Consider the following 15,443-nt stretch of genomic DNA (forward strand, 5'->3'; position numbering starts at 1 on the left):
CAGCGCCTTAAGCCTGATCTCTACTTCGTCGCACGGCGGTGTCGCGCCGGCGGAAACAGCCGACCGACAAGCTCACGGCGCGCCGCGTCGGCGACACTTGGTGAGCTTGTGGATCGGCTATTCCCGCCGCCTTACGGCGGTGCATAACTTAGGCCCTCAGACCTAACGGAGTACAGACGCGCCACTTTGATAATGCTCTCTCCCCTGTGAATAATACATGAGCGAATAATACCCACGAGGCTTTGCAAAATGGACAGCTATATCATAATTCGTTCGGCTGGCACAGAACTGGGGTTGTGATCCGGTGTTAAAACTTTAAAGCTGCAATCCGGAACTTTTTTTCTTTTATGAATTACCGATTATGTATGGAAGAGTTTAACACAATATTAACTAGTAAATGTAGCAGTGGTTGGAGGTGGTCTCCTTTAGACCCTGGTGTCGGGTAGGATATCTTACTGTTAGACACGTAGTACTGCCTGAAGCTCATAAGGGCAATCATAGGGGGCCAATTTCAATTGCCTACTGCTATTGGCTGAGTGGTAGATATTTTTGGTCTCTTGTGCAGGAGACCCGGGGGTTCAAATCCCTGGGTGGTAAGTAATATTTTTTAGAGCGTAAAAAAACAAATGACGGATTGCAGCTTTAACAGGTGACATTAGAAATTGGCAGATGGGAGGCGGTGGGGGTACCTACCGCATACGTGCTCCCCTGGTACAGGCAGGCTCCTGGGAGATGAGAGGAATGGGGGGGGGGGGGGAGGGAATGGGGGCGGGGGGGGAGGAGAGAAACAGTGTTATGATCAAGTGCAGACATCATCTCAGATTATTTGTACTGATCTGTTGCCGTCTGAACCAGTTTTCTTTCATTCTGTTTCCCAGACAACGCCGGGGTCAAGCTCGATAACATCCTTGAGGGGGGGAATAAAACCAACAAGAAATCAATCATCCTTTTCTGTTGCCCTTGTAGACCGAACGCACGTGTCCTCATGCACTGAAACCCCGGGAGTTGCCAATATGTCACCGTGCAAGACAAGATAAATGACTGTATATTTTATTGTGCCCGCGAAGAAGAAACTGTGAAAACTATGGCGGTTTAAATCAGAGTTTGTCGCCGACTGTCGGGGCACTTAAGTTTGTCACACGGACATGCTCTGACAGGGTCAAACAGAACGAATCTGATATAGGAATTTTTTAATATGTTACTTATATCTTAGGTCCTCCTAACTACAAGTGATCATAAAATTTGTTTTAAATTGAAACCGAGCACCAATGATTAACTCCACTCTACACAGTAAAGTCTGCAGTGTTATTTTAACTCTAGAGAGCATTACAGATGGAACCAAATGGACCCAAATGGACACTCTCTGAGTTAAATCTGCAGTACGTGCAGGCTAAGTGTTAAGAAAACAAACTGGGATTTTCTAGAAACAAGGCTCAGTTAGCCCCAGGTCTGTGCTCTTAAAGGATATCTGATATGTCAACAGGGAAAGTATCAGAAGACGTAAACAGATTACGTACCAGATTGAAAGCCCAAACGGGAGTAGACTACAGTTACACTATATATTGTATATCTGGCCAAAGGGGTGGTCTATTTATACAACTGTTTTAAGTAGGGCTGATATTATTGAATTAAAATAATAATCAAAATGTTCCTGGTTTCATAAAAACCCATAATATGCTAATAGTGTAGAATAGAAAGGTAACTTCTTATGCTATAAGCTTATATCTAGTACATGGCAAAGTAAGTTAATTTAGGAATGGGTGGTTTGTGGTTACAGTAATGCTTCTACATTCCTGTAGGCTACTGTAGCCTACCTTTGAGGTTTTGCATCACGTTTGTTTGGAAACAAACTGATGCACTTGTCAACATAAAATCATTATGTCACCTCATTTTAAAGCCATAATAAGGTCTAACAAGTTCAAATATGCCAAGTATTACATGGTGACAAACTATAGTTTTGTTCAGAGTGCTGAATATGGGTTTAAGTATTTTGCAATGTTAGATAAAATCCATATGGGATAAACTGAATGTTATAGTCCAAGCCTATAGCTGTCAGGTCAGGCAGACAAACTTAATTCCTACCCAACTTATTAATGCCTAAGCAGAAATGCAACCATGTATTGGGAATATTCACATTCTAAAATTAGGCTTTATTCTCCATAATGACATAAACTGAATTGTATATTCCATGCCTAGCTGTCAGCTCAGGCAGACACACGAACTTCATTCCTACCCAATAATGCCTGGATGCATGTCTAAGAAATGCATAGGCATTAATAAGTTAGGTGTTACAGAACCCCAAACATATTAATGTCTATGCATTTCTTATTAATTTCGTAGGCATTAATAAGTTAGGTGTTACAGAACCCCAAACATATTAATGCCTATATGCATTTCTTATTCATTTCATAGGCATTAATAAGTTAGGGCAGTGGTTCTCAACCAGTGGTCCGGGGACAACCAGTGGTCCTTGGGGGGATACCATGGGGGTCCCAGCAAAATCAGTTAATATAGCGTCACATTCATTTTGACCACTTAACTTTGGCTATTAAAAAATAGCAGATATACAAGCTTGTAGATCTGCTATTTTTGAAAAATCTTGAAAATGTGTGCATTTCTTTGAATATATATATCTTTTAAAGCGAACATTTTTAACTCAAATCTTTGCTTCTGGGGGGGTCCCTGGAACAAAACATTTTCAGATGGGGGTCCGCAGCCAAATATATATATCAATGTAGGTGTCCTTGGCATGAAAAAGGGTTGAAAACCACTGAGTTTAGGGGGTTACAGAACCCTAAAGTTATTAATGTCTCGATGCATTTCTAAGAAATTCATAGGCATTAATAAGTTAGGGGAACCCCAAAATGTTTTGACACAAATTCACTTCTCAAGACAATTTCTCTGCTCTCTCCTTTTCAGAGCACTGACTCCAGTTCTCTGGCGGTGAGAGAGAAACATCCTACATTATTATCACAACAAGTAAAACAATGATATTAATAGCATGCCGGGGCAGAAGAACTATTATTACACACTCACTCACCATGTATTCCTTGAGGGATGGTGAGCACTGCGCCGGCAGCGCACACACACATCCACCATAATAATGATAAAGCCATCGCGATGACTCGGAGGAAAAGAAACAAGGAATTTAATCCAGCAGAGAGTGAAGAGCGGCGTCTCTCTCTCTCTCTCTCTCTCTCTCTCTAGTTCAAATCAAAGCAGTTCTCAGATGATGATCGCATTATTCTGATTCTCCATGATGTGTCACAGAAAACAAACACACCAGAAACTACACTTCTTCTTCTTGCGGGGAAAGAATGTTTGCCACGCACTACGTACACATTAATAGAACAATCTATAGCTCATAGGTAGATCGCGCGTCCAAAGAGCAGGTAAAGGCTGTGATCGGGGGCACCGCGTCTCTCTCTCTCTCTCTGGGTCGGATTCCAGTGCGTTTCGCGATGCGTTGGGGTCTGATCTGATCTGAAGGAATGCGGGGGTCTCCTTCCTCTCCAGAGAAACTTCTTGCAGGTGTTTGGTGGTGTGGTGTCCCCCCCCCCGCCCCCCTTAAACCATGACGACCAAAAAAAAAAAACACGATCGTCCCTGGGAAGCGTGTAATTATGACGCTTTAAAATGAACTGTTGTGATCCGTCCAGCAGCTCAGCACACAGTTTGCTCTGGTGGTGTGTGTGTGTGTGTGTGTGTGTGTGTGTGTGTGTGTGTGTGTGTGTGTGTGTGTGTGTGTGTGTGTGTGTGTGTGTGTGTGTGTGTGTGTGTGTGTGTGTGTGTGTGCGATCAGGAGGCAATGTTTGAATGAAGTGACTTGTTTTAGCAGCAGCCGGGACGGGACGGGACGGGGCAGGAGGACGCCCCCCACAGGACGCCCCCCCACAGTGCACTTTGCAAAGCGCGATGGAAGTGGAATGAATGATGTACACTTTTATTTTATTTTATATGATTTATATATTATGAGTAGGCTAGTAAATGTGCACGGTAATAGTAATCCACTTTAAATCGCTCCTGCAAAAAAAATGAAAGTGTAAAAGTGCATTTCCCAATAATAATAAGCTAATCATAATTATTATTATTATTATTATTATGATTAAATGTAGTTTCATTGACAGGCAGATTGCTGGACATGGGTGGTATGGTGTGGGTGTGTGTGTGTGTGTGTGTGTGGGGGGGGGGGGGGGGCGGGCTGAGATTCCTCAGTGTCACGTGAGAGCAGCAACCTGATCCCTAGTCAGTTCCTTTGTCCTCTGCCAAAAAGAGGGATCAGTCAAGAAAAGGTTGCCTTTGAAAAGGTGCCCACAAGTTGCAACGCATTCCTATGGACCCGACGCGGCAAGAGGAACGTTATATGAGACTTGATTTGTCCCAGACTCATGTGTATGAGAGGTGAAATGTTGGTGTGGCGGAGTAATATACAAAATATATATTAAACAAGGACTGTGCCCAGTTCTCCCCAATAATAGTGCACTGCACTGTAACCCCCAAAAGAGTTCCCAGTTTTCCCCAAAAAACATAGGACCAGTTCTCTCAAGTGCACAGTAGCCTACTCACACACACAGAGAGAGAGAGAGAGAGAGAGAGAGGGGGGGGGGCAATTCACTCAAGTGCTCACTCCAGCTATCCTATAAGATTTAGGAACAAATCCTATTGGATTTTTTTCTTATAAGATTATTATCTTAAGAATGTATCCAATATATGATTTGTTTGAACATCTTATAGGATAGCTGGAGAACTGAGCACTTGAGTGAATTGGGCCTCTCTCCCTCTCTATAGGATTTTTTAGGGAATGTTCATTTTCTTAAAGAATAATCTACTGTATTCAAATTTACATATATATATATATATATATATATATACACACACACACACACACACACACACACACACACACACACACACACACACACACACACACACACACACACACACACACACACACACTTACTAGAGTCCTATGTTGCACTGATAAGAGCATTGGTCACTGAATGGCCATTTGAAGTGGTAAACACTGCTATAACAATGCTGTCGGGCAGTGATGCACGTGCAGCACACCCCGGTCCACTGTCATACCTGTGCGACCTTGGTTTGGGAGGTAGAGTGATGGCTGTTTGATAGGTGAAGTTTCAAGGCAATTTGACAAACTGGAAGTAGGAAAGAAAAACCGGAAGTGGTCATTTTGGATGAAATTGGAAGTCTGTGGGACCACCGACCAAGTTTGGAGCCCGTAACATGCTGGGAACTGGAGTTATGGCTGTTTAAACCCCAGCACCACATGAACCCTAGGCTAGCATCCCTGTTCAATAGGCTCGCTTGATTTTCTTTTTTCAGAGAGGCATCTCCTAAGTGCATGTGTGTTCAATGTCAGTACCTTGTCTACAGTCAGAGCAGCCCTCCTGTGGCACTGCAGGGTGCCCAGGGGACATGTAGGACATTAGGACAGGACCGCTGGTAACACACATCAACTGCCCTTCAATCATGGGTCATGGCACACACTGCCTGCACGCCACCACGCCACCCTCTCTCCACCATGCCTAGGATGCGTAGAGAGCATGAGACTCTGTCAGAGAGAGAGAGAGAGAGAGAGAGAGAGACAGGGGAGATAGTGGGAGAGAGAAGGAGGGAGGGAGAGAGAGAGAGAGAGAGAGGGAGGGACAGAGAGAGAGAGAGAGAGAGAGAGAGAGAGAGAGAGGGAGGGAGGGTTGTGTATAAAAGAAAGATAGATATCAGTCACCTCCACGTAGGTAGGCTACTAGATAACGACACATGAGTCTAGTAAGTAGGCGACAAGCACAGACAATAGCATACCGCTACCAGTGGCAGTGAGTAAAGCAAAGCTCAATTTATATGCCTGTAGGCCGCTTCGCTATTATAGGCCTCTTTGCCTGGTTCGCCGCACAAGTTGGCACAATGGTTCATACAAGCTGAACCCAACTTCACAAATTAGGCCTATGTGTCATGAGAGAATAGTATGAAATCATATAATATCAACAGCCAACCAATACATACAGTCGGTTCAGTTGTTTAGTTGTTCATGCATGTGTCGCCTCGTGGTGTAGTCTGGGCGTCAGTCGTCACTGAAGCGCTTGCACGCGTGACACACACTCTCACACACACACACACACACACACACACACACACACACACACACACACACACACACACACACACACACACAGGCATATTAAACAGGTCTGCATGTCAAACTGATTTCACACACTCGTTGACAGAGCAGACACCGACCGAACCGAGTTGTGAGGATTGTTAGGATCCTTATTAGGCTAATTATAGTAATACAATCCTTTATCAAGAAATTAATAAACAAATGTTCCTACTTTGCTCAAGGCTAAGCAAATAAGCAACGTGTGACTCACCTGGCCTGACCTTCAGTGTTGGAGGGAAACACTGGGTGAATATTACTGGCTGCCAGTGGTGGAAAAGTACTCACATTTTTTACTTCAGTAAAAGTATCAATACTGAATTTTCTTACTCTGATTTTCTTTGAATATACATTTTATTACATGCTTATTTGTGTATTTGTTTTATTATTTGTTCTGCTAAAGGTAAAACTCAAATAAAGTATCAATACTGCAATATAGAAATACCTTGTTACAATTAAAAGTTAAAAACTTTAAGTACAAAAAGTAGAAAGTACTTATTATGCAGAATGTCCCATTTTACAAGTTTAAAATGTATATTAAAACATATTTTGAAAGTGGTTAATGTAATTGTAATAATGATATAAAATCTACAAAGTAACTAATGTTTTCAAATAATTGTAATCTGAGATGTAGTGGAGTAGAAGTAAAAACACTGAAAATTGAAAATACTCCAGTAAAGTAAAACCTCAAAATTGTACAGTAAAAAAGAAAAAAAAGTACAGTACTTGAGTACATGTACTTAGTTACTTTCACTGGCTGCCTACTTCATAAAATGTTAAACGCACCTCTGGTCCAAGATGCTGAAAATCACTGGTTCTCCTGGTCTCAGGTTGCATTCATGACAGGAGTAAGTCAGGAGCAGTGATGGAAGAAGTACTACATTTTTGCTATAAGTGAGGTTTGGAAATTTGTACAATTATCCTGCGCTGTGATTGGCCAAAAAGTACCCCGCCTAACCCTGCACCGTGATTGGCCAATCACAGTCTATTCAGGACTGTGATTGGCCAGTGTCACATGACACATGTGCATAGCCCTATATAAGAAACCATAACTTGAAAAAAAAACATAAATTTGTTTTTTTCAAGTTATGGTTTCGTCCATCATAAAGAGTGTTTCAATAAATGTATTTATTTTTTGTACATGATTGGTTGACTCCATTCAGTATTGTGATTAGCTAGCAAGACACCGCCCACTTCACACAGGGTGTGATTTTTTTTTTACTTAAGTAAAAGTATCAATATAGTACAATGCAGAAATACTCTGTTACAAGTGCAAGTCTATTCAGAATTTACTTGAGTAAAAGTACAAAAGTATTGGCATCAAAGTGTACTTAAAGTACCAAAAGTAGAAGTACTCATTATGCAGAAATCTTCCATTTCATGTTTTGTATAAAATGTATAAAATCATTTGAAAATAGATGATCTACAAGCTCACAACGTGTCGCAACGCGTTGTGAGCTTGTAGATCTATTTTCAAATAGCCGAGGTCTATATAGGGCTGAAGTGGTTAATGTATGTTTTGTAATAATATTAAAAATCTACAAAGTAACTAGTAACTAAAGTTGTCCAATAATTGTAGTGGAGTAAAAGTACTATATTTGCATCTGAGATGTAATGGAGTAGAAGTAAAAGTAAAAAACATCTGTCAAAATTGTACGTAAGTACAGTGCTTGAGTACATGTACTTAGTGTATGTATTGTACCAATATCTACTTATTACACAAATGTACTTAGTTACTTTACACCACTGGTCAGGAGAAGATATTTTAAAAGTGGCGCCAATCTGACAGAGGAGTTCTCTGGTCCGGTAACAGAGTAGATTTCTGGTAACAAATATAGCCTACAACGTAGTGCACATAGCAATAGCAGTCAGTATTGTGTGTGTTGAACTATAACAGTGGTGCCCTGATCCTGCTCTTATGCTCTGGCCTACTTGTGGTTGAGCAGACAATGAAATATAACGGCCTATTTTAAGCCTCTCTAAACACACCGTTAATTTATGTTGTGACCTCATACTAGTGCAAATAGCAACATGCTCAACATTACATCGTTATGAATGACAAAATGACAACAATTACACGGCTCTCCAAATGTATCTTTAGGCCTAAAATGTATATAAAGGTCTTACAGGCTCCTTGTTGGAAACCTTCCTAACTTTTCACTGCACCCATGCTAATTAAAGCCACACTATGTAACTTTTCTTTAGTGAATAAATACAATGCTATGTTGATCAATCTGTATGGTAGATTATGTTAATACAATACAACTAACACAACTGCGTTGGTTGTATTTGGTCTCCCTGCTCTTCTATTGATACATTCAGATCCTGTGGTCTGGTACCACAGCTACCGGTTGACATTCAAGTAGTACTGCCTGCAGCAATTTTTCCCCCCTGAGCAAAGTAGACATCGCTGTTGCCGGGCAGAGAACTCGTATCTCCGAGTTTCACATTTGTATGTTTTTCGTAGATGAATACCTTTCTTCATCACAGGAGTAAGTAGTGAAAATAGCAGATCTACAAGCACCACCGATCCGACCGATATGTCCGAGTCATAGTGCAGAGTACCCGTTGTACCTGTCTGTCTGTGTCACTTTTGTGACCATATATGGATATCTCTGTATCTGTCTGTCTACCTGTTTCCCTTTCATGCCCATATATTACGATCCCTGTTGTCATTAGTATATGCCCATACCCTGTATATTGGCATGCCCATATATGGACATATCCTCCTTGCCAATGCGTGAGCCGAGTTTGAAGTCAGTCGCTCCTACATTATGCACATGACCATATTATGGACAACCGGATCTACATTATGCCTATATATGGGCATATATGGTTTGTTTACGGTTATGTCTGAGTCAGTGTGACGTGGCCTATATTTGGGCGTATGAGGTTGTTGTTTATGGTAGTCAGAGTGATGTCAGAGGTTCCCCCGCCTGCCCGCCAGCCAGCCGGCCAGTCCTCCCTTAAGCCAAGTTTAAAGGGATAGTTCACCCCCAAAATGACTTTTTGTCACCCCATGGAGACTTGAATTCATGGGGGAAAAAAATCCATGAATTCAAGACTCCATGGGGTGACTAATCGATAGGGGAAAAAAAGTCATTTTAGGGGTGAACTATCCCTTTAATATAGGATACGAATAGTGTACTGTGATGAAGACACCAACAGAAGCAAGTTTCAGTGTTTATAGGGCCACCGGTCCAGTATGGATGAGAACTCCTCAGTGCTGGGAGGAAAACAAATGTATTGATTCCACTGCTGTGGAAGTCCATTGGTCCAGAAACATGGGGGGAAACAGCTATTGTATATCAACGCTGCCATCTGGTGTTCATTTATAATATTATGCCATTTTAGTATAATCATTCACTGGATCACTCCATTAGTGGAATGTGTGTCAAACAGCAAACTAGTATTAAGTAGCATATTAGCAATGGTGCATTTCAATTACTAGGCCGATGATGCCCATTTGGGAACGAGGCACAATCAGAACAGTCAGAGTACCTGTTTGTACCCGAACAACTTCTTGCAGTGCCTTCTAGGAAGGCTGTAAAGTACTGAGTACTTTTAGGTTGGCTGTTTCTTTTTTCTTCCCTAAAATGCAATAAGCCACACTTCTGCTCTCACACTAGCCGTTTTTTCCTGGCTTCCCCCTCCGCTCGACTCTTCGTTACATCTTGTATGGGTGTGTAGGAGTAAAAGTATTGAGTTCTGGTTCCTCAGTCATTTCTATTTTCGTTTTTTATAGGTGTTTCTGCAGTGCAGGTGGTTTCAGAGAGTTACTTATCTGAAACAAGAGTTACAAGGTCCTATACATTCATTGTGAAAACATTACAGCAAAAATTAAGAAATGTGCTTATTTTACTTTTACTTGTACCTTAAGTATTTTTTCAAAGCATGAACTTTTACTTTTACTTGTACTTTAAGCATTTTTCAAAGCATGTACTTTTGAATAGTATATTTAAAGTAAATTTGACCAGGAGTATCTGTACTCTTACTCAAGTACTGGGGTTGAGTTATTTGTCCACCTCATCATGGCATCAGGGATCTCCATCCATACATGGGATAAAAGGGACACAGACAGACAGACAGACAGACAGACAGACAGACAGACAGACAGACAGACAGACAGACAGACAGACAGAGCGGCAGACAGACAGACAGACAGACAGACAGACAGACAGACAGACAGACAGACAGACAGACAGACAGACACACATACATAGATCTCTTACAGTATGCTCATATAAGGGCATATACGTAATTAACGTACTCTATGCCCATATGCGTATCTTTACAGTTTTGTTGTGTTTTATAGTTTTCTGTCCTTAGCTTATAATATGTATTTCATGATTGTGTGCAGCAATTTGGTAACCCTGTGTTTTTATATAGAATATAAAATAAAGTGGATTGGATTGGATAGTCCTGCATACTGTATAATCTTTACTCGAGGAAACTGTAATAGCGGAACATGTAAGTACTGATGTCACATGCTCCGACAAAGAACTAAACAATTTGAGTTTGACAGCCTCACCCTAAACCATAACCAAAGCTTCCTCCATTCCAAAGCCTCACTCCAGTGTACGACAGGTTAATGAATAGTGCAGTGAATATTAACAAGAGTGTTGATATCATGCATTTGCAAATGATACTACTTTTATCTGGAGCTGCTTGCACATGTTCCCATGCAAGTAAGTATTCAGTTTATTTCCGATTTCAAAGCAGTTCAAATCAATCAACAAAATAATTCACCTCGATTTATTCAAAATGATTCTGTTTCAGGCACTCATGTGGCAGGCTTAAGCTTTGGGTGCTTTGACTCCAGTGATTCTAGAATTGAAGGGACTCTGGATGATGAGGAAGTATGTTATGTTGACTACCAGAAAGAAACGATAGTGTGGAATCACCGGATCCCATCTGATCACCAGTTCACCTGGCATTATGACTTTGCATTTGCAAGAGGAGAGTGCAAGAGGAGAGTGCAAATACAGATTATTAGTGACGTGGAAACAATGCGTAGAAGTCTTAAGAAAGGTCAGAGGTAAGTGTCATTTTTTAATCAACACTGTTACAAGAGACACTGCTTCTTTCATAACAACTATAAAAATGAACGATTTGTTCATTTAGAGGCCCCTGAAACTGATCTACTCCAAAGATGAAGGGATGGAGGAGGTGGAGAACTCGCTCATCTGCTTTGTCAACCACTTTTTCCCTCCTTCCATCAAAGTAAAGTGGACCAGGAACGATGTAGAAGTCCCTGCAGAAGATTCTATTGTCCGATACCTGGTTAATCCTGACGGAACCTTCCGCCATATCTCCACCCTGCGCATCATTCCTCACAATGGAGACATCTATGCCTGTACTGTGGAGCACGAGGCCCTGCAGGAGCCTCAGACGAGGTTTTGGGGTGAGAACACAACATGCTATATGATATAATATGAACAAAATGCTTCTTATTGCCAAATGATAATTACACATCTCTGTATAATGAACCTGTATTCTATGGATAGAGGTTGAGTGGGCACCTAAACCAAATGTAATTATTTCCCCCGAAACGTAAAAAATAATAATAATAAATGATGTATGCTGTGGGAAATGGTTGGAAATAAAGTATACATAATTTGAACATGCACGGTAGCCTACATACCCTCTGCCATTAGGCTCCTTAATAAACACAAACAACAAAATGCAACAATTTACTATTTACTAAAGAGCAGGGAGACTCATGTTACTGAACAGACACCCTTATAGCACAGTATATAGAGCTATTTAACCGTAATCTTAACAAACAATATCACACCATCTTTAGACACAAAAGCTCATAGTTATGTTGATGTATTGATATCATATATATTCCAGGTGAACTAAGGGCTAAACCCAACATCACAGTGAAATCAGTGAAGCTGGCCAGTGGCAAACATCCATCCATGCTTGTGTGCAGTGCGTACAACTTTTACCCCAAACAAATCCTAATCACATGTCTGAGAGACGGCCGGGAGATCACTTCGGGTCTCAGTTCATCTGCGGTGTTGTTGACCAGTGGAGATTTGCATTATCAGTTCCATTCCTTCCTGGAGTACACTCTGACATCAGGAGAGACGATCACCTGTATGGTGGAGCACCCCACCCTCACTGAGCCAATGTTTCAACCCTGGGGTAAGAGCTTATGACGCACATGAGGATGTGTGCAGAATGCAGGCCTACAATTATTTTGTTTGTGATTATTCAATTACCTTTTTGATTAACTGAATATTCAAGAAGCGCGTTAAGATAATAACATATAAATCATATACAGTAAATATATGTATAGTTGTTTTTTCACCTCACCCAGGCAGGGCAACGGACGCACTTCAACCTAATAGGTCTTCATAAGCGACAACGCTGAGGAAGACCTGTTAGGTTGAAACGCGTTCGTTGCCCTGCCTTCGTTGCCCCTCAGACCCCTCCTTGCCTAAGTCAGAGAGGATGAAAGTAATCGTAGGAGCAACTGGTCTGCTGCTTGGCTTGGTGTTCGCGACAGCTGGCTTGATCTACTACAAGATTAAACCTGCTGCACAGCTCGCTCTGCCTCAAGGTAAACACACTGCAAAAGAGCTACAGTGGCGGAAAGTAACTCAGTACATTTACTTAAAGGGATACTTCACTTTAGGGCCGGGGACACATTTAAAAAAAATATTAAAAATAAATGAAAAAAGTTATGGAGAATTCATGGCCCCCTCACGCATTAGAGTGTCCTACTAATGCGTGAGGGGGCCATGAATTTTCCATAACTTTTTTCATTTATTTTTAATATATTTTTTAAATGTGTCCCCGGCCCGAGAGTGAAGTATCCCTTTAAGTATTGCACTTATTTTGAGGTACTTTGATACAGGTCCAGTGGGCACCAGCAGGTATTTCATTTTTCCTAAATGTAAAGAAATTAAGAATAAATGTATGCTTTGAAAAATGGTTGGATATAATGTAAAGTACAGTACTGTATATATGACTTGAACATGCACAGTACATCATTATCAGACCTAAAATGACCGTATATCACAGGTTTTGCAGCAATTTGTAGCAATTGTAGTATTGGGCCTTAAATGTAATTAAAAAAAAATATGTATTTGTATTTCATTCATGAAATAACTGTAAATATAAAGTGAAATATAAAATGTAAAATACAAAATAAATAAATGTTTAAAAAAATGGAGCCCGCTGGACGCTGCCCAGAAATACCTGGTGCCCACCGTTCCAGTTACCCTTTTACTGTACTTGAGTATGTCCATTCAATACTTCTCCTCTACCCCAGAGGCAACTACTGTACTTTAACATTAGAACTTACTTTGTAGATTTTAGATTATTACTACAAAACACACCTTAAAGGAGAATTTTGGACTAAAGTTTTCTTACCTTTTCTATGACGTTATGATATCTTAGGATGAATGGTACACAATGTATTCCAAAATAGCCGATCTACAAGCTCACAACGCATTGCAATGTGAATTGTAGATCAGCTATTTTTGAACGATTTAGAAAAAACGCCAGACAGAGAAAACGGGTGTGAAATGGGACATTCTGCATAATGTGTAGTACTTTTACTTTTGGTACTTCAAGTATGCATTGATGCCAAATACGTCCTTGTACTCAAGTAAAATGATGAATCCAGGACGTTTACTTGGAACAGAGTATTTCTACATTGTGGTATTGCTACTTCTACTTAAGTAAAAAAAAGTACTTCTTCCACCACAGGCATCTAATAGTGTTATACATTTATGATTGCAATTATAATCTTTTTTATGACCATTTCTGCAGGTCAGGTGGTGGTTCCTGCTGTGACACACCTCACTGCGATGGTTGAAGAGTCTGAAGAAACAACACTATAAGTGGGGTGTTTGCTAAAAACATGTCATACATCCACTAATATATATATATATATACATAAGATTCTTTATTTAGGTCCAGGACCTGTAATTGTGCCAGCAGTTTTTAAGACTTCTGGTGAAATAATAGCATTGATAGCCGATCAACTAGTTTCATCAACTATCTACTGTATAGATTGATAGATAGATTCATAAGAGACGTCACATATGCGCAGAACAGAGGGAAAGTCCTACAGTATGTGAACAGAACAGAGGGAAAGTCCTACAGTATGTGAACAGAACAGAGGGAAAGTCCTACAGTATGTGAACAGAACAGAGGGAAAGTCCTACAGTATGTGAACAGAACAGAGGGAAAGTCCTACAGCATGTGAACAGAACAGAGGGAAAGTCCTACAGTATGTGAACAGAACAGAGGGAAAGTCCTACAGCATGTGAACAGAACAGAGGGAAAGTCCTACAGCATGTGGGGACAAATGATCTCTGAGCCCGAGCTTGCAACTTCGGTACCGTGTACCATCGTCCTGATGACAAAAGGTGCTATTGATTGTTTGGTGGGTGTGTTCTATCACTATTAATACCTTTCCTCTTTCTAAGTACCCGTACCCGGGTCTCACACATTGATATATACTGTACTTGACCATACCCTCAAGCAGTGGTGGAAAGTAACTAAGTACATTTACTCAAGTACTGTACTTAAGTACAATTCTGAGGTATTTGTACTTTACTTAAGTATTTCCAATTTCCGACTTTTACTTCTACTCCACTACATCTCAGAGGCAAATATTGTATTTTTTACTCCACTACAATAATTTGAAACGTTTAGTTTCTAGTTACTTTGTAGATGTTGATTATTATTACAAAACATGCATTAACCACTTTATCCTTTGGCTATTTGAAAATAGCCGATCTACAAGCTCACTTGCGACGCGTTGTGAGCTTGTAGAACTGTTAAAGATTTGTATACATTTTGAACACTTTGAACACGCTGTGCTGCAAATGTCTGTACGTTCTCTCTCTCCCTCTCCCCCTCCCCCTCCCCTTCTCAAAATGACAATTTTTAATTCATGTATTGAATTAGTGTTATTTGAACACATTCTGCATAATGAGCACTTTTACTTTGGGTACTTAAGGAGAAGTTCACCCAAAGAATTACTTATTTTCTATCAATTACACACCCCATGAAGCCTTGATTTCATGGATTTATTTTTGTTTTTGTGGCATTCCTAAGACAATAATTTGATGACCGTGTGTATTTCCGGTAGGAGACACAAATAATCTACTTTGTGTCTCCTACCGGATACATTAGCCGGTAGGAGACGGGAATCAAATTATTAGCTTAGGAATGCGACAAAAACAAAAAAGAATCCATGGATTCAAGGCTTCATAGGGTGTGCAATTGATAGAAAATAAGTAAT

General features: G+C 40.6%; 1 protein-coding gene across 1 annotated transcript in view; it reads right to left on the bottom strand.

Annotated features, from left to right (window-relative positions):
* LOC308089114 (extracellular matrix organizing protein FRAS1-like) overlaps positions 1 to 3,532 on the bottom strand; it is a 237,327-nt gene extending 233,795 nt beyond the window's left edge. The window contains 2 exon segments of the mRNA XM_080433684.1: positions 694 to 725; positions 3,041 to 3,532. Coding sequence (XP_080289810.1) covers positions 694 to 725; positions 3,041 to 3,116 — 108 coding nt within the window. The 5' untranslated portion in view covers positions 3,117 to 3,532.
* Between the last annotated feature and the right edge of the window lie 11,911 nt (positions 3,533 to 15,443).

The sequence above is a fragment of the Gymnoscopelus braueri genome (assembly GCF_963280865.1).
Source record: "Gymnoscopelus braueri genome assembly, chromosome: 7".
Taxonomy (NCBI): domain Eukaryota; kingdom Metazoa; phylum Chordata; class Actinopteri; order Myctophiformes; family Myctophidae; genus Gymnoscopelus; species Gymnoscopelus braueri.